This window comes from Lacerta agilis, chromosome 14, assembly GCF_009819535.1.
Source record: "Lacerta agilis isolate rLacAgi1 chromosome 14, rLacAgi1.pri, whole genome shotgun sequence".
In the NCBI taxonomy this organism is placed as follows: domain Eukaryota; kingdom Metazoa; phylum Chordata; class Lepidosauria; order Squamata; family Lacertidae; genus Lacerta; species Lacerta agilis.
The window spans coordinates 7,415,930-7,435,569 of NC_046325.1; the positions used below are offsets into that span (position 1 = coordinate 7,415,930).

General features: G+C 40.9%; 2 protein-coding genes across 2 annotated transcripts; both read left to right on the forward strand.

Annotated features, from left to right (window-relative positions):
• Positions 1-6,202: 6,202 nt before the first annotated feature.
• On the forward strand, positions 6,203-13,205 carry LOC117058942 (vomeronasal type-2 receptor 26-like). The gene is made up of 4 exons (XM_033170362.1): positions 6,203-7,098; positions 11,007-11,156; positions 12,702-12,993; positions 13,197-13,205. The coding sequence occupies exons 1-4, from the start codon at positions 6,203-6,205 to the stop codon at positions 13,203-13,205; spliced, it is 1,347 nt and encodes a 448-aa protein (XP_033026253.1).
• Positions 13,206-13,499: 294 nt separating this feature from the next.
• On the forward strand, positions 13,500-18,875 carry LOC117058943 (vomeronasal type-2 receptor 26-like). The gene is made up of 4 exons (XM_033170363.1): positions 13,500-14,300; positions 16,159-16,386; positions 17,051-17,177; positions 17,977-18,875. The coding sequence occupies exons 1-4, from the start codon at positions 13,500-13,502 to the stop codon at positions 18,873-18,875; spliced, it is 2,055 nt and encodes a 684-aa protein (XP_033026254.1).
• Positions 18,876-19,640: the final 765 nt, after the last annotated feature.

Sequence of the window (19,640 nt, forward strand, 5' to 3'; positions counted from 1 at the left end):
CCGAATGAAGCCCACCAGTACATTGGGATTATCAGCTTGCTTAAGCATTTTGGATGGACATGGGTTGGACTTTTTGCTCCTAATGATTACAGTGGAGAAAATTTCATCAAGAACCTGGAACCATTGCTTTCTCGAAATGGAATTTGTTCTGCCTTTACACAAAGAATCCCACAACAAGTCCGTCTTGATCAGCTGGATGAAATGCGTGATGTAGCCATAAATATGAAAGTACCATTCACAGAAAAGGAAGTCACTACATTTATTGTCTATGGAGACCCTCTAACAATTATAGTGCTGAGAGGTATTTTATTTTTGCGAGACCCTTCAAATAGGGAAAACACAGGATTCATAAAGCTGTGGATCTTCACAGTCCAGACTGATTTCATGTTAACAGAACTCTGTAGATTTTTGGATTTTCAGCTCTTCCAAGGTGCCATAGCCTTCACAATTCATTCACAAAATCTTCTAGTATTCAGGGAATTTATTCAAAGCATAAACCCTTCCTGGACCCAGAGAGGTTTCTTCAAAGTCTTCTGGGAGCAAGCATTTGACTGTCTATTTCCAAATCCCAGTGAGCCAATGGACACCAGTGAAGTGTGTACTGGGGAGGAGATCCTGGACAGTCTTCCAAGGTCTCTGTTTGAAATGGAGATATCTGGCCATAGTTATAGTATCTACAATGCTGTTTATGTTGTAGCTCATACTTTGAATGCCATTTACTTGTCTAGATCCAAGCAGAGACCAATGAAGAGCAGTGGAAGATTAAAATTACAATATATTCAGGCTTGGCAGGTAATGCTTTACAAATGAAGAGCATTTACAAATGAAGAGATATGATTCTTTCATGGAATTAATAAGTACAATCTAAGATTTCATCAACATTTTCATGCATTGTTGTTGTTGTTCAGTCGTTCAGTCGTGTCCGACTCTTCGTGACCCCAAGGACCAGAGCACGCCAGGCACGCCTATCCTTCACTGCCTCTCGCAGTTTGGCCAAACTCATGTTAGTAGCTTCAAGAACACTGTCCAACCATCTCATCCTCTGTCGCCCCCTTCTCCTTGTCTCCTTCTCCTTGATGTAGAATAGAATGTCCCTATTTTCATCTGAGGAATACTGGAATTGATGCTTTTGAATTATGGTGCTGGAGGAGACTCTTGAGAGTCCCATGGACTGCAAGAAGATCAAACCTATCCATTCTGAAGGAAATCAGTCCTGAGTGCTCACTGGAAGGACAGATGCTGAAGTTGAGGCTCCAGTACTTTGGCCACCTCATGAGAAGAGAAGACTCCCTAGAAAAGACCCTGATGTTGGGAAAGATGGAGGGCACAAGGAGAAGGGGATGACAGAGGATGAGATGATTGGACAGTGTTCTCGAAGCTACCAACATGAGTCTGACCAAACTGCGAGAGGCAGTGGAAGACAGGAGTGCCTGGCGTGCTCTGGTCCTTGGGGTCACGAAGAGTCGGACACGACTGAACTACTGAACAACAACAACAACATATACTCCACCATTTCCTGACGCCATTCTTCCAATGTTGGGATTTGTTGTTCTTTCCTGACCTGAGCTAGTATTATTCTTGCTCCTGTAGTAGCATAGAGGAACAGTTTTACATTGTTTTTCCTCAATATCCTCTCCTACCATTCCTAACAGGAAAGCCTTGTGCATTTTCTTAAACATATATCTAAGGATCTTTTTTATTTCGTTATATAAGTTTTCCCAATATTCCTTTATTTTGTCACAGTGCCACCACATGTGAATAAAATCTCCCTCTTTATTTCTGCATTTCCAGCATTTTTTGTCACCTGATTTATACATTTTTGATAATTTGGTTGGTGTGAGGTACCACCTATACATCATCTTATATATGTTTTCTTTTAACAGTGTACAAGCCATAAATTTAACCCTTAAATTCCATAATTTATACCATATTGCATAATCTATGTTGTGACCTAGGTCAATTGCCCATTTAATCATAGCGCTCTTAAGTGTTCAGTGTTCCACTCTACTAGTAATTCATAGATCTTAGGTTTTTTCGTTATTGCATATCACCGTTTCCCCCAACATTGTCTTTGTTTGTTCAAATACTCTTGCTTTCCTGTCTTTCATAAATATACAGTGGTACCTCGGGTTACATATGCTTCAGGTTACATAAGCTTCAGGTTACATACTCTGCTAACCCAGAAATAACTCTTCAGGTTAAGAACTTTGCTTCAGGATAAGAACAGAAATCGTCCTCTGGCGGTGCAGCGGCAGTGGGAGGTCCCATTAGCTAAAGTGGTGCTTCAGGTTAAGAACAGTTTCAGGTTAAGAACAGACCTCCGGAACGAATTAAGTACATAACCAAAGGTACCACTGTACTATACATTTGGCGATATTCCAACCATCCTTGTTGTGTATCTTTAAATTAAGTATCTTTAAATTATTCATACGGTCGCATATTAAAACTAATGTGTAATAGCATCACCTAATCACTATAGTGACAAAGGTTTATGTTTTAACATTGCTCCCGGCTATTTAGCTTAAAAAATTATTATCCCACTCAATTCATAACAAATTTTCCATTTATTTGGGCCTTTAACCCAATCCTTACATTCATGATGTTTTCCACAAACAATTACCTGCTGCCTTATGGTCAATGCTTCTTCTACTATACATTTCTTTATTTACCTCATTCTTACTATAAAATTAAAAAGACTTCTGGTTTTTTGTTTGTCAGTAACATCAAAAACATTATTGAAAATATTCACTGAAAAATTATCTACTTATTCTTAGGCAATATTTCCCCAATCTTCTAACAGAAATATCTCACATTAATTCTCCCAGAAAGTAGCTCACACACCAGTTGTAAATTGGCACCAGCAGTCAGAGAATCTTCCTTCAATCATAAATTATAAGCACCTCTGACATAGAGAAAAGGGAGTTTTTGCAGGCCGATTCCCCATTAGTGCTCTTATGTGGCTTTTGAGCAATATATTGGTTCATCTCACCCTCATCTGGGTTCACAGGAGCAGAAAGGTTCTCAGCTTCCCAGCATAGAAAATGACATTTTCAGAGCATCGGATGTTAATCACATGTTAGATTTTAATTTATTCAGTCCACCCCCTGCTGTGTGAAAGCTCTATGGAAAGTGAAGCTACAGAAGTATATATAAATCATGCTCGTAAAGAATGTGATTGTAAATCATGGCATTTTGTTCAGCACCTCCCTTATGTTGTTTTTCCTTATTTCCCCTTTCGATCAGCTGCACCATTTTCTTCCTACCATTTCATTTAACAACTCAGCTGGAGAAACAGTGTCATTTACTAATAAAAGAGAAATGGGAGGTATATTTGACATCACGAACATGCTCACCTTCCCAAACAAGTCTTTCCTTCGAGTGAAGGTTGGATGGGTGGATCCCTATGCTCCTGATAGAGAAGAATTCACTATTCATGAAGACATGATTATGTGGAACAAAGCTTTTAACAAGGTATAAAATCTGGGTATTCCTTTGATGCAATGAACTTTTGAGATAACCACCACTTTTATCTTTGATAGATTCATGGGAAAACAAAGTTTTAATAATATTCATTACATTTCATTTATGAATGGCAGGTCTCTGTTTCAATAGTAAAGTCTCCATGCCATAGCAAACCAATTACATGTCAAAATAGGGCTTACAATCCCCAATCTTTGCATTATTCCTAGAGAGCTAATATTGCTTCCCCATCTGCAAGGGGCCAAAAGGCTTTCAATTAGCTTCTTCTGGCTTCATTTGTAGATATTTTCTGCTGGTGGTTAGGAGACCACAGAGGATCTAAAGTGACTTCTGCCTGCTTCCCCCCTCCACCTTTGTCTCGATTGAACTAAGTCTTCCCTTCTAGTATGTAGCATAAGATGGTCTTAACAGCGTAGTTTGGGCCAATTAGGAATTTATGATCTCTCCTATGATTGGCTGGTCAAAGTGAGCTAGGTGACTTATTCCACTTAATCTATCCACCTAGGTAAAGGGAACCCTGACCATTAGGTCCAGTCATGGACAACTCTGGGGTTGCGGTGCACATCTCGCTTTATTGGCTGAGGGAGCCGGCGTACAACTTATGGGTCATGTAGCCAGTAAGACAAAGCCGCATCTGGCAATCCAGAACAGCACACAGGAACACCATTTACCTTCCCGCCGGAGCAGCACCTATTTATCTACTTGCACTTTGACATGCTTTCGAACTGCTAGGTTGGCAGGAGCAGGGACCAAGCAATGGGAACTCACCCTGTCATGGGGTTTAACCCACAGCGCCACCTGCGTCCCTATTTATCCACCTAGCCAGTGCTTTTTTTCTGGGGGAACCCATACCCCTAAACATTTTATATTGCCCTGACCTATTGACGGACCAACATGCCAGCTGTCTCTGCAGTAGCAGTGTGGACTGGAGCTCTGACATTTTCCTCAATGGTGACCCAAGAGGGGTGTCGGGGAGGGGGGGCTCCTCCTTGCTCAAGCCAACCCCGCCGTTGCCCTTCCCGCCGTCTCAGCGCTGCCGCCACCGCTGCATCAAGTCTCTCATCCAGCGGTTGTGAGGTGGTTGGGGGGAGGAAGGGGATGAGGGGGGGGGGAAGCAGCCAATATGAGAGTACCTCTAAACATTTTTTTAAAGAAAGAAAAAAGCATTTCACCTACCAACTAGGTAAAGGACCCCTGGAAGATTAAGTCCAGTCAAAAGCGACTATAGGGTTGTGGCTCATCTCACTTTCAGGCCGAGGGAGCTGACATTTGTCCAAAGATAGCTTTCTGGGTCATGTGGCCAGCATGACTCAACAGCTTCTGGCACAACGGGACACCATAATGGAAAACAGAGCGCACTAAAGCACTGTTTACCTTCCCGCCGCAACGGTACCTATTGTATCTATTCGCACTGTCATGCTTTTGAACTGCTAGGTTGGCAGGAGCTGGGACAGAACAACGGGAGCTCACCCCGTTGCGGGGATTCGAACCTCTGACCTTCTGATCAGCAAGCCCAAGAGGCTCAGTGGTTTAGACCCACAGCACTGTACAGTAGGTATAGTTACAGGTGGCATACAGATAATTACTTGAATTAGCTTTCTGGGCACTTGGCAGGTGGATGCAGGAAAGGAAAGAGGTTGACAAAGATTTTTAACACTCTGATGTACACCTCAGGTGAATTCTGGTTCTCACCACTTGCCACAGGGGTAATAAAGTGGTTCTAGCTTAATCCATGCCTTAATCCATATTTGGTTTCCTGACAAGAAGTAGGCCAATGGCTATGCTTTATTGAACCGGCTTTCTAATGCCTTTTTTTGAGGGGGGGGAAGGGGATGAGCGGTTCACTTTCTTATGTGAAATGCAGTGAATGAATTTTTTAAAGCAATATCTCTCCCTTATTAAATTATTCCCAATTTCTGGACAGGTGGTGCCCATTTCTGTGTGTAATGACTACTGTCACCGTGGTAATCAGAAGAAGAGGAAAGAAGGGAAGAAATTTTGCTGCTATGATTGTACTCTGTGTCCAGAAGGGAAGATTTCAGAACAAAATGGTATATGGCATTTTAGTTGTTCAATACTACTAAGGATTATTGTGTCAGATCCTTGTAAAAGAATTAATGACTGCATTTTGCATTTGCCAGTACAGGCGCATAATGAGTAACACAGGAGACTGGTATTGGGTTGAACCAGGCCACAACTTTATTGACTACAGAGAAGAGTAAGTTTGGCTAAGGCATTGGGCATGTATCCAGCATCAGGCAGCCCACCTGTAACTTGGAGATGCCTCCAACATGGATTGGATGTGCAGGCCGTCATTGGGAGAGCTGTATTGGCACATGGGTCCCCTTCTGGACTCATGGACAGAGTCACCCCTCCTAGATCCCTCTTATGGGGTAAGCCTGTGATTAAGGATCAAGTCCAATGCCTTATCCACCAAAGTTGTGAGGGTTGCTATGAGGTAGGAAAACACAATAAGACTACCCCACAATGCTCTACCCCACAACTGTATCGGTTTGGCTGAAATAAACCTTCCATGTGCTTAGAGTGACAGTTTGAATTGTTTAAAGAAAAAATATGGCAAATTCAGAAAAATACTGAAAGGGTAATTCACATAATGTTACATGAACAACAGCTGAATAAAAACCAGAAAGTTAAGATCAACAGGAAGCAAAGAGCACACATGAATTGCCACTGAAATTTGATTGTATTCTCTATTTCAGATATGGATGACTGTGTCAGATGCCCAGCAGATCAGTACCCAAACAAGAAAAAAAATGGATGCATCCCCAAAACAATAAGCTTTCTTTCTTATGATGAATCTTTTGGGATCGGCTTGGCCTCCCTTGCTCTTTCTTTTTCACTGGTCACAACTTTGGTGATAGGAACATTTATTAAATACAAAGACACTCCCATTGTCAAAGCCAACAATCGGGATCTCACCTACGCTCTCCTTATTGCTCTCCTACTCTGCTTCCTCTCATCATTTCTGTTCATCGGACATCCTGGGAAGGTGACCTGCGTTCTTCGCCAACCAACGTTTGGCATCATCTTCTCACTGGCTGTTTCATGTGTGTTGGCAAAGACTGTGACTGTAGTTGTAGCTTTCATGGCCACTAAGCCAGGGTCTAGCATGAGGAAGTGGGTAGGGAAACGTCTGGCCTATGTCATTGTCCTTTCCTGCTCTCTTACTCAAGCAAGTATTTGTACTGTGTGGTTGATGACTTCTCCCCCATTCCCCCAACTAGACATGCACTTGGTAACAGAAGAAACCATTGTGCAGTGTAATGAAGGGTCTGTGACCTTGTTTTATTGTGTCCTGGGCTACATGGGCCTCCTGGCCATTGCCAGCTTCATAGTGGCATTTGCAGCTCGCAAATTGCCGGACAGTTTTAATGAAGCCAAGTTTATAACCTTCAGCATGTTGCTGTTTTGCAGTGTTTGGCTGTCTTTTGTCCCAACCTACCTGAGCACCAAAGGGAAATCCATGGTGGTGGTGGAGATCTTCTCCATCTTGTCCTCCAGTGCTGGATTGTTGGGCTGCATCTTTGCCCCTAAATGCTACATCATTGTCCTGAGGCCAGAGCTGAACCACAGGGAGCAACTTATTAGGAGAAAGATGTAAACTGTATCTATTTCCTTTAATGTATTGTATTGCTATATATTAAGGAAACCTCCTCCGGAGTGATAGTTTTCTGTGGGAGGGATTTTGGAATGTTTATGAATGTGAAAATAAAGCAGATAAAAAGGCTCTGTCATCTTAGCTCATGGATCAGGAACTTCTAGCCGGTAGGTCCAATTTAGTGCAACAGGCCATTGTCAGGCCATTTGAAATATACTCGGAGTCAAGTGTGGATTTCATGTTCTTTATTCAGCTCATAGTAGCGAGGAAAGGAAGTTTCCCCAAAATGTCTGCTTCATATACATTATTTACACAATGGGCCCCTCGTGATTGGCTAATTCCGGGATACTCCTATATGCCAATCAGGTTGCACATTTACTTCCACCTGGAGCTGGATTGGGTGGCTCCTGCGGACCAATCAGACTGCTGCATTTTGGATCCTATTCAACTCAGTACATAACACCATTCCTGACAAACCACACCCACATGCCTCACAACTGACATTGCCTATGACTTCAAAGAAACAATGAGGAGCCAAAGAAGCGTTTCCAGTTTTTCTCTTCCTAGGGTTCCCCTGGGGAGGTCTTTCAAACCATCCCGGCCCCAGGGGGGAGAGGACTATCCCCAGCCATAAATCAGGAACACTTCCAGCCTGTTTCCGTGCAGGAAGTTCCGAAGCAGAGTCTCTGACATTAGTGACCTGTGCCTTTGATGAAGCAGCTAGCACTCTCTTCTCATATTATGCATAGCAAATAAGTGGAATGAGGCTGAGATATGTACTACTGGCTAAGTTTGTTACTAACTAAGAAAGACAAAGTAAAATACATGTCTGCTGTCTGTGAGAACAGTTTGCAGAAGAAAGAGCAGGAAAACGTTTTACAGCAACATCCGTCTCCCATCTCCCGTGACTTCCAACAATCTGCACTGGAATGTGTAAACAGAGTCTCATGACTCCAACAACTGCACAGTGGGAGAAACAGAAACCTAACATGAGTAACATCATGAGATAGTCGAAACAAAATAGAAAATTCTTTTCAGTAGCACCTTAGAGACCAACTGTGTTTGTTCTTAGTATGAGCTTTCATGTGCATGCACACTTCTTCAGATACCACTCTTCAGGTATCTGAAGAAGTGTGCATGCACACGAAAGCTCATACCAAGAACAAACACAGTAGGTCTCTCAGGTGCTACTGAAAAGAATTTTCTATTTTGTTTCGACTATGGCAGACCAACACGGCTACCCACCTGAATCATGAGATAGGACTTTCTAGGACCATGTGAAATCGCTAAGTTCCCTTGTTATACATTATTTGTTGTTACAAGGAGAAGTAATGTGCATTTTGCAATCTCTTTTATATTTATAGTAATCAGAGGTTGCTTTTGGCATGTTTTTATATTTGTTATTATATTGTTTTGCTTTTTTATTCTCAAATTATTTTGGGGCAATTGATTTTCAAATATGTTCCTTTATTTTTCAGTTAAGTCATTTTGCCCACTTTTTATTCAGGTAGAATAAAATAATCCTAGAATCCTGTGGCTCATCTAGTCTAACCCTCTGCAATGCAGGTATCTTATCTAAAGCATCCATGGCAGATGACCACCCAACCTTTCATTGAAATTCTCCAATGAAGTAGAGTCCACCACCTCTCATGGGTGTCTGTTCCACTGTCAAACAGCTCTTACTGTCAGAAAGTTCTTCCTGATGTTTAGTTGGAGTCTTCTTGCTTGAAATCCATTGGCTCAGGCCCTACCCTCTGAAACAGGGTAGTATGTTTGGAGAAAGTGCAATCAAATGATGATGGTGATGAGTATTAGGAACACACCTTGCTCCAAGTCGGCGAGGCAATTTCCATTGCAACTGCTATGAAAATGGATGATGGAGACTCCACCTTAGCATCAGTAACTAATTCTACCTGTCACCTAGTTGGAACTAGGTGCTGAAGGGGTCTAGGACTCTGCCAGAGCCTCATGCCTCCTTCCCAAAACGTACCTTGCTTACCTGGCTTTGAGAAGGTGGCAAAAGGGCTGCATGGGGGCATGCTGACAGCTGTCCTGCTGTTGTATGTTTAAGCATTTTCTCCTGCTAAATGGAGCCCCCACATCCATTTCAGTAGCATTTACAATGGAAGTTGCCTCACCCTCTTGGAGCAAGGTGGAGTCCCATTACCTATCATCATCATCATCATCATCATCATCATCATCATCATCATTACTACCATCATTTTATTGACACTTCCCCACTCTCGCCACACACACTACTCCACTCTGGAAGGTAGGACCAAACCAATCTGTTGCCATCTGTTTGTCTAGGGGGGCAATGGAGGCATGTGTCATTGAGAAGGCAGCATGAGGGCTGGGGGTGGGGTTCAAACTGGTTAACTAAATTCAGGGGTTGAGACTCTTCCCTGCCCTAAAATCCTTTGTAGGATAATATGGAGAGGGAGTACATGCTCTTCTCAATGTGGTGGCTATTTCTTCTTTTATTTCTTTTTTGCCACCCCCCCCCCCAATTATTATAAATCTTTCTAAATTTGCAATCTCAGTTGCATATCTTCTCCAGAAAGTGCCTCCTAGTTTTATCCAATTAGCCAAATTAAAGGAAGAATCTTCCCACTCTTCTGGATTGTTTTTGGAGGCTCGTTCTTGGCAGAGGACTTGCACCCAGCGTTACCCTATTTGTGCCTTGCAGGAAGGCAGTCATCTCCAGAATAATATTGTGTCTCCCCCCCCGCCGCCCCCACACTTGCCCCAGGGTATACTGCACATACACCTGCAATACTGAATGTCAATAGGTAGGGAGTTCCAAAGTACAGACTGTGTAGCACTAAAGGAACAACTCCCTAAAAATGCACAACAGACACTGCACAGCACTTGAAAACAGACACTGAAGCACTTCTGCTCATGGAAGTTATTGAACTCGCACATGTGAAGGAAGGCAATTCCTTAAGTAAACTAGTTCCAATATGTTAAGGGCTTCTTTGTGATTAATAACACTTTGACCATAGCCTTGAAACAACCTGGCAGCCAGGGCATATCTTTGAGCTCAGGCTTAATGTTCTGGCAGAATTTCACTCCTGCCTGAAATTGTGCTGTAGAATTTTGCACTGCTTTGGTTTCTGGACTAAGTTACTGCGAAGGGAATTCAGTCCTCAGGCTGAATGTTTGCTCATTCCTCCAACACAGCAATACCTTCTGTTGGTTCATGCAAGTGAGTCAAGACATCTTTTTTTTTTTTTAAACTACAGCTTTACTGCATAAAGATGCGTTGGTTCCATTTGGCTAGGAAAGAAATGGAGTTGGGATGTGTTCTTTACCTCAAAGTTTAACACTGCTATTTAGCTAATGACTTCACTCTGAGTTTCCTCTTGTCATTAGCTCTCCAAGGAAAAGCTTTCGCTCACCTTTTCTGCCACTAAGGATCAGAAAGGGGGGGGGGAGGAAAAGTGCCACTCAGACTCAAAACTCTGAAGAAGTAATTCATAAACCTACCCTGCAATCATCCCAAATCACAGCAATTTCTTCACCGGGTCAAACCTCCAGATGCTTCCTGCGAACAACTAGAAAACAAGCAGCAAGCCTGAAAGTGGTTATAAGCAGATACACGTACTGAGAGATGGGGTAGGGGCTGGAGGCAGGCAGGGCTCTACAAATTCTATTTCTGATTTTGAAATATCTGATAGTATTCAAAGAATGTATTTGTTACCTGTTTTTAAATGCAGCACACTCTCTATTATAGGGCTGGGTGAACAGAGCCATGCATCATCCAATGTAGCCTTTTCTTAGGAGGCTAGTATGGATGAACACAAGATGGTCTGAGTTCAGAAGCAAGCCTGACTGCCAGGATGTTGCTGCTGTTGCTGTTTCTGTTTCTAACACCTCCTGTTTCTAATACCTCTAATACTTTCAGGTGCCCTGTGAATGATCCTATTCCTGTTCCACATGAGTGGTACCAGCCAGGGGACCTCATCATTGGTGGAATTACTTCTCATATCTACTATATTTTCTATGAAGCTTTCTTCAAAGAACAACCCAAACAGAACCTGTTCGATATTTCATAGTAAGAATCTCCCATGCCCCAAACTTCCTTCCATATCACATTTCCTTTTGCCTCTTCTCTTTAAAATAAGAATCCTAGGGATAGGGCCTGTCTTATTTGGAAGCTGCAATGGGAGACATGTTTTGTCTGAATGGTGGAATATTAAAAAGATATTTCAATTTTAAAAGTATGTTACCAGCTCACAAGGAATGACTGAAATAATTAACAAAAAAAATCATGCTTATCTACCCCTGAGGGACTCCTCAATTTCAGTCACCTCCTGAGTCTTTTACAGTCTACTAAGCTGGCGGACAGGAAATACTAATTTTCTTCTCTCATAAAAGAAAAATGCTTTCTGTTTTCTGAAGGGGTACACAAGGAGAGTTCATATTTTTGATTTTCTTCATGCAAACTTTATTTTCAATCCCTCTGTAGTACAGATATTTTCATGGTGCTTTAATGTTTCACTCTGAAAACTGTATTCTTCAGCTGTACAGATATTGTGGAAGAGAATGGTGGAAATGAAAGTCACTAGATAATTAAATAAGTTAATATGGAGGGCTAATTCAAACATGCAACTAAATTTCTCTCCAACCTGTTCCACCAATTTCTCCAAACCTTTCTTCCCCTGTGATTGATTATTATATCTCCTGTTCATGGTGCTTTGATGTTTCACTGTGGGTGGGGTTTTGAGTTTAACTCTTGAGTATGAGCATGGTGACATTGAAGATGGTGTTTTTCTTTCCATTGGACATTTCTCCCATGCCTCCTTATCTGGAAAGGCTACATGGGAGATGTTACACTTTGATGAAACTCCCTGGACTTTAATGTAAGTTCTGGAAGTTTGAGAGGCTAGCTCTTAACTACCTGGAATCACTGTACTTGCTAAATTTATTTTTTCCAAGGAAAACTTTAACAGATAACTTTAACAGATAAATACATAAAATTAATTCTGCAATAGTTTACTTCAACACAAAAAACCTTCGTTTTCCTAAAAATAAAAAATGAATATTTGTGGGCAGTACAGTTTGCATTTTCCACAGATCCCCATCCTCCAGAAAAGTCAGTGGAGAATATCATGGCCATTCATTGCACTGAAAAAATCTGGAAAGACTGAACAATGCAGATACATTTCCAGATTCACCCATTATCCTCTATTATCAGTGGGTAGGAAGAGAACCAAGTAGTGGAGAGCTCAATTCAGTGTGAGTGGGGCAAGAACCTTTGCTTAGTAACTTTTCCCTGCTCCCTGTGCCATAGCCCACCAACCCTTCCTCACGGAAAACAAATGATGCTCAGTTTTGGGAAGGCAGGAGAGTGTTGCCTCCCCTTGCATCAAGGAGACCACCAGTTTCTATTCTGCTCACATTCATGTTCTGCCTAATTGCCATGTCCGCTGCTGCTCACCTCTGTCCTTTTCTGACAAACAGTTGTTGTTCTCTCAGCTTCATCACATGTTGTAATCATTGTTCAACACTGATTTATCCCTGAAATTAATTTGAAACGGAATGTGTTCAATGTTCAATGCTATATTCATTTTTGTAATACTTCTAACATTATTTGTAGTGCGGTGACCAAATTCTACCAACATGTCCTTGCCTTAGCATTTGCTGTGAAAGAAATCAATGAGAATCCCAACATTTTGCACAATGTCACACTTGGCTTCCACATCTATGACAGCTGTTTTGATGCAAGGATGACCTACCGCACTACACTCGACCTCCTCTTCAAAATGGGTAGATTCATCCCCAACTACAAATGTGACACACATAAAACCCTCATATCCATCATTGGGGGACTTGGCTCTGATACTTCCTTCCATATGGTAGACATACTAGGTCTCTACAAGATTCCACAGGTAAGCTATGTGCATGGGGATTTTATTCTCCCATCCTCTATGGGTTGTATTCAATGTTTGTTCTACTCAGAGAAGACTCATTGATAATAATGATCATTTTTAATAGATCATCTTGGAATAAGGTTTAGTTTGATAAATCTTTTCATCTTTATCCCAGTGTCCATATACATATACATATATTTTTCTCTGTTTTTTTCTTCCAGGGATTTTAGACTGACCAGGTCAAAAAACAGATTAAAATGCAATACATTAGATTTACTGCTGAAAATGTGTTTACTTGTTAGTGTCTTCTTTTAATTTAAAAACCAATAAAAACATGATAAGTAGAAGAAGAGAAGAAGAAGCCGGGGGGAAAATATTGGAATTAAGTTGGTTGAAAAATTATTTGTTGAATATGGAACAGAATGAATTGGTTCATAACACCAGTACATTACTTTTTTTAGCTGGCATATGGTTCATTTCCTCCAGAGGAGAGTGACACAACTCAATTCCCGTCCTTTTATCGCATGGTGCCCAATGAAGGCCATCAGTTTCTGGGGATTATCCGCTTGCTAAAGCATTTTGGATGGATGTGGGTTGGGCTTTTTGCTCCTAATGATAACAGTGGAGAATATTTCATCAAGACCCTGGAGCCACTGCTTTCTCAAAATGGAATTTGTTCAGCTTTTACACAAAGAGTCACACAACAAATCCATCTTGATAACCTGGATGAGATGGGTGATGTATCCGTCAATATATATATGCCATTCACAGATAACAAAGTAACTACATATATTGTCTATGGAGAATCTCTGACAATTTTAGCACTGAGACTTATTATATTTTTGCAAGACCCAAACAATAAGGAAAACACAGGATCAAACAAGGTGTGGATCTTGACAGCCCAGACTGATTTCATAGTAACAGGAATTTGTAGGTTTCTGGATTTTCAGCTCTTCCAAGGAGCCATATCCTTTACAATTCATTCACAAAATCTACAAGTGTTCAGGAAATTTCTTCAGAGTATAAACCGTTCCTGGACACAGGCAGACGGTTTCTTCAAAGTCTTCTGGGAGCAAGCATTTGACTGTATATTTCCAAATCCCAGTGAGCCAATGGACACCAATGAAGTGTGTACTGGGGAGGAGAGCCTGGACAGTCTTCCAAGCTCTCTGTTTGAAATGGAGCTATCTGGCCATAGTTACAGTATCTACAATGCTGTTTATGTTGTAGCTCATACTTTGCATGCCATTTTCTTGTCTGGATCCAAGCACAGAGTAATGAGGAGCAGTGGAAAATTAAAACTTCAAGATCTACAGCCTTGGCAGGTAATATTCTAGAAACTAAGACAAAGAAAAATATGATCACTTAATGCAAACAAAAATATTTTGCCACAATTTTCATGCAAAAGGAATACTGCAATGATATTGGTCATGTCACAGAGTGACAAAGCTTTACGTTTTAACATTTATTTCCATACACTTCACTGATTTTATTTTTATTGTGTATTTTTTTCTTTCTTATCTTTTTAATGATTTCATTAATGCTTTTAATACTGCAATAAAATGAGATAAATTGATCTAAATAAAAACAATAACAGAGAAAGAGAAAACACCAAACGGGGGGGGGGGGGGGGGGGAATAGGAGAGAAGAGGAAAAAAATAGGAAAAAAGAATAAAAATGAAAAGACTTCTGATTTTCTGATTGTCAGTAACATAAAATAAAAAAATTCATAATATTGACTCAAGAATGATATCCAGCTTATCTGCTTTCTGTTAGGCAATACTTTGCCAATCTTCGAACAAAAATGTTTCAGATTACTTCACTTCTGAAATCCAGGAAGTAGCACATACAACAGATGTAAACCTCCATCAGTAGACAACCTTCTCTCGGTCACAAATTATAATCACCTCAGAGAAAGGGAAGCTTTTGCAGGCCCTATGCCCATTAGGGATCTTACTTGACTTTTTGGCAATATATTTTGTCATCTGCTCTTAAGTCTGTCAGCCTTGTCTGGGTTTCCAGCAGCTGAAAACTTCTCAGCCTCCTGATGTAGATAAGATAGAAAAATCTTTATTTCGGCTATAAGCCCACACAGATAGAAATAGCCCATATCATAAAAACATAAAAGCACAGATACACATTTCTGGAGCATAAATAAAATATAGCTATAAATCACAATCTTTATATATGTCAGTATATGATTTGAAGGAATAAAAATCAATAGTCGTGTAACATTCCAGCACGTCTCTTATACAAGAAAACTGAAATCAGAAATCTTGCTACCTGCAGTGTTCTATGCGGGTCATTGTCTTGCAGCACACATGCTAAATGAGATTCAGATGGATTATTAGCTATCTCCAAGATTATTGGATTCAGAATGCTAGTCCGAGCTGCAGTGTACAGGGGGCAATTAAACATTATATGGTACAGGGATTCGATTGATTTATTATCGCAAGCACATAAAACAGAAACTTGGCCTTTAGAAAACCTGTGACTTAGTATATTGGATGGAAACACATTGAACCTCGCTTTAATAAATGCAAATCTATGTGACGCAACGGAGAGGGCAAATATGATGGAATCTGAGGCATAGGAGTAATACCAAAGTTTAACGGAGAACAAACTCCTCCACCTGTCACAAGATTATGTTGTAATTCAACATCATCCAGTCTTTGTTTAATCACTCTTTTGGCTGAGGCGAGATCTAGATTCAGTACTTCAGACGGAGAGATTCCGTACAGCAGAAATTTAGCATGGATTTTATTCGACCATGGACTGGTAAATTCATCTCACCATAGACATTGAATAAGATAATAGTTGGGTAGTCTATGCCAAAGAGTCAGCCAGTAATTAAAGACTCGTTCCTGATGTAGAAAATGGCTTTTTCAGAGCTTAAAAGTTTAACTCCCTGTGAATTTGATAGCTGAGTTTTATCTCTTAGGTAGCATCAATCACTAGGTAAATATCTCTGTCAGCAACCTGTCAACAGCAGACATTCAGTCCGCCATCTTCATTCCCCAGATGTCCCCATCTGCTGTGTCAAAACAGGTGATTTTTATACTTGGTCTTGGTAAAGTGAAGCTCCAGAATTAATGCTCATAAAGAAAGGTCTTCATAAATCATGGCACTTTGCTCAATACCTACGTTATGTTCTTTCCCCCTTCATCTTTCTTTTTCACTTAGCTGCATCATTTTATTCCTGGCATTTCATTTAACAACTCAGCTGGAGAAACTCTGTCCTTTACTAATAAGAGAGAAATGGGAGGTGGATTTGACATCACGAACATGCTTACCTTCCCAAACAAGTCTTTCCTTCGAGTGAAGGTTGGATGGGTGGATCCCAGGGCTCCCAGTAGAAAAGAATTCATCATTCATGAGGACATGATTAGATGGAACAAAGGTTTTAATGAGGTATGAAATCTAGGATTGCTTTGAGTTGATGCACGCTCCAGATAACAACTTTTATCTTCGATAGCTTCATGGGTAAAATCTGGAAAGCTAGCTGAATGCTACTGCCCCCCCCCATGTTCTCGGCTGAAATGAAGTTTTAATAATATTTATTACAGTTCATGTATTTATGGCAGAACTTAGAATGGTTCAGATAAAATTTATGTACGTGGAAAATATGGTTTGTCTCTGCTTCAAATGCAAAGTCTCCCTGTCTCAGTTGAAGATCCAAGATCTATTCATATTTGTGTCTAAATAGGGCTATCAAAAACCTAAACTTTCCTGCATTCCGAGAGCTAATATTGTTTCAAAAATTGAACACATCCGGGAGGTGCAAAGGCTGTCAATTAGCTTCTTTTGGCTTCATTTGCAGATATGTGCTGGTTCCTCAGGTTAAAGCTCATAAAGTGGCCATATCTTAACCCATGTCTTGTGTTCCGCCTTTTTCTGGTTTCCTGACAAAAATGGGTCAATGCCTCTGCTGTATTTGAAACAGTGTTCTAATTTTTATTTATTTATTTATTTGGATGGGATGAGCAGTTCACTTTCTTATTTGAAGTGCAGTGGCTGAATTTTTTTTTAAAAGCAATATCTCTCCTTTATGAAATTATTTCCTATCTCCGGACAGGTGCTGCCCATTTCTGTGTGCAATGACTACTGCCGCCCTGGTAGTCAGAAGAAGAGGAAAGAAGGGCAAAAATTTTGTTGCTACGATTGTACTCTATGTCCAGAAGGGAAGATTTCAGACCAGAATGGTACCTGGCATTTGTCATTGTTCAATATCTGTAAAGATTATTGTGTTGGATCTATTTGAAATAATTTAATTACTACATTTCACATAGATCCACACTATTATGCTTGGAGTGGTGGGTTAATATTTTTCTGCTGTTTCCCTGTAACTTCTGAAGGAAATATGCAAAAACAATTGAGCCTTGTGCAATACTATGAACATAGATTTGAAAGTGCTCCCCACACATCTCAAATGAGCAGGGCTTGTGTGTATGACTGCAATGAAACACAGCAGATATCCATGTTGGGTGAAACTAGGCCAGACTTTATTCATTATTGCATAGGTAAGCAGGGGTGGAAAAAGAATTAGAATCTACAGAGGGTTAGCATTTGAATGAGCACCTACTGTTCAAATTGCACTGAAAGAGTGAGATGCACACAATACACTTAGGCATTAACCAGGAATGGACACTGGTGTGTCTCAGGAAAAGTGTGAAGAATCTCACTGAGCAACCATGATATTAGTTTAGGTAAGGCCAGCCTCATTCTGTGCTAGAGCATAGAATGCCACTTCTGGTGTTCCCAGCAGCACAAAGATCCCCAGTGCTCTGCCGCCAACACTGTATTGGTTCCACTGGAACAAGACTTCCATGTGCATTTTAAATGGTTTAAACACAAATATGATAAATTCCACAGAATACTCAAAGGGTGGTTCACATAATGTTATATGACCAACCGCTCCCTTAAAATTAGAAGGATCCAATCAATGAAAGTGAAGAGCACACATGAATTGTTGCTAAAATTTGACCTTATCCCCTCTTTCAGATATGGATGACTGTGTCAGATGCCCAGGAGATCAGTATCCAAACAAGAAGAAAAATGGATGCATCCCCAAAACAATAAGCTTTCTTTCTTATGAGGAACCTTTGGGAATCTGCCTGGCCTCCCTTGCTCTTTCTTTTTCAATACTCACAACTTTGGTGATAGGAACTTTTATTAAATACAAAGATACTCCCATTGTCATAGCCAACAATCGGGATCTCACCTACGCTCTCCTTATTGCACTCTTACTCTGCTTCCTCTCATCATTTCTGTTCATCGGACACCCTGGGAAAGTGACCTGCCTTCTTCGCCAACCGACGTTTGGCATTGTCTTCTCACTGGCCGTTTCATGTGTGTTGGCAAAGACTATCACTGTAGTTGTAGCTTTCATGGCCACTAAGCCAGGGTCTAGCATGAGGAAGTGGGTAGGGAAACGTCTGGCCTATGCCATTGTCCTATCCTGCTCTCTTACTCAAGCAAGTATTTGTACTGTGTGGTTGATGACCTCTCCCCCATTCCCCCAACTAGACATGCACTTGGTAACAGAAGAAACCATTGTGCAGTGCAATGAAGGCTCAGTGATTATGTTTTATTGTGTCCTGGGCTACATGGGCCTCCTGGCCATTGCCAGCTTCATTGTGGCATTTGCAGCTCGCAGATTACCTGACAGTTTTAATGAAGCCAAGTTCATTACCTTCAGCATGTTGCTGTTCTGCAGTGTTTGGCTCTCTTTTATCCCAACATACCTGAGCACCAAAGGGAAATCCATGGTGGTGGTGGAGATCTTCTCCATCTTGTCCTCCAGTGCTGGATTGTTGGGCTGCATCTTTGCCCCTAAATGCTATATCATTTTGCTGAAGCCTGAGCTGAACAATAGGGAGCAAATAATGAGAAAGAATTGAGCAATGCCTTTGTTTTTATCTTATTGATTTGTTATATATTAAGAGTTTTAGTATATAGTTGGTTAATAAGAATGTCTCCAGAGTGTCCCTCTTTTACAGGAGGGATTCAAACTCTATTTTAAAGGCATCTTTCCTTATACAAGATTTGGGTGTCTCAGCCAGCAGTAGCCTTACTCCAGAATGGTATTTCAATCTGGTGTATTTCCCCCCAGATTACTTTACCTTTATACCAGCCTTATGTGTATAGGATTGGCCTCAAATGTCATTTTCTAGATTACACTTTTTAAAAAATTGCATAGAGAAATATTCACTGTGTGGATGAAACCAGAGTTGGGCTGTTATCATAGTTTGGGATTTGCTGCTTTGCAACCATGAAGAAAATGGCTTTACTCTGATTGGCATTGAATCACATGGGAAAGCAGAAAGGCAATTGCCATCTATTTGTGTGCCACAAAAGCGCAGAGGTAACTTATGAGGAGACTTTGGGGAAGCAGTTGAATACCAGCCACTCATTACCAAAAGTGCCATTCGGGGGGGGGGGGGCATGAGCAACGTATTATCTCTACCAGCAATAATCCAAATCACTATAATTTCCTCACAAAACAAAGCCAAAGAGGATTTAAAGAAGGCACTAGAAAAGGCCAAAAGCAAGTTTGAAAATTATTACCATGTGCCATGGGCAAGATATGTACCAAGAAAAAAGTGCACCAAGAACTATGGCCAGTAAAGTTCGATTGGGGGAATAAATCCTACTCACAAGTCAAA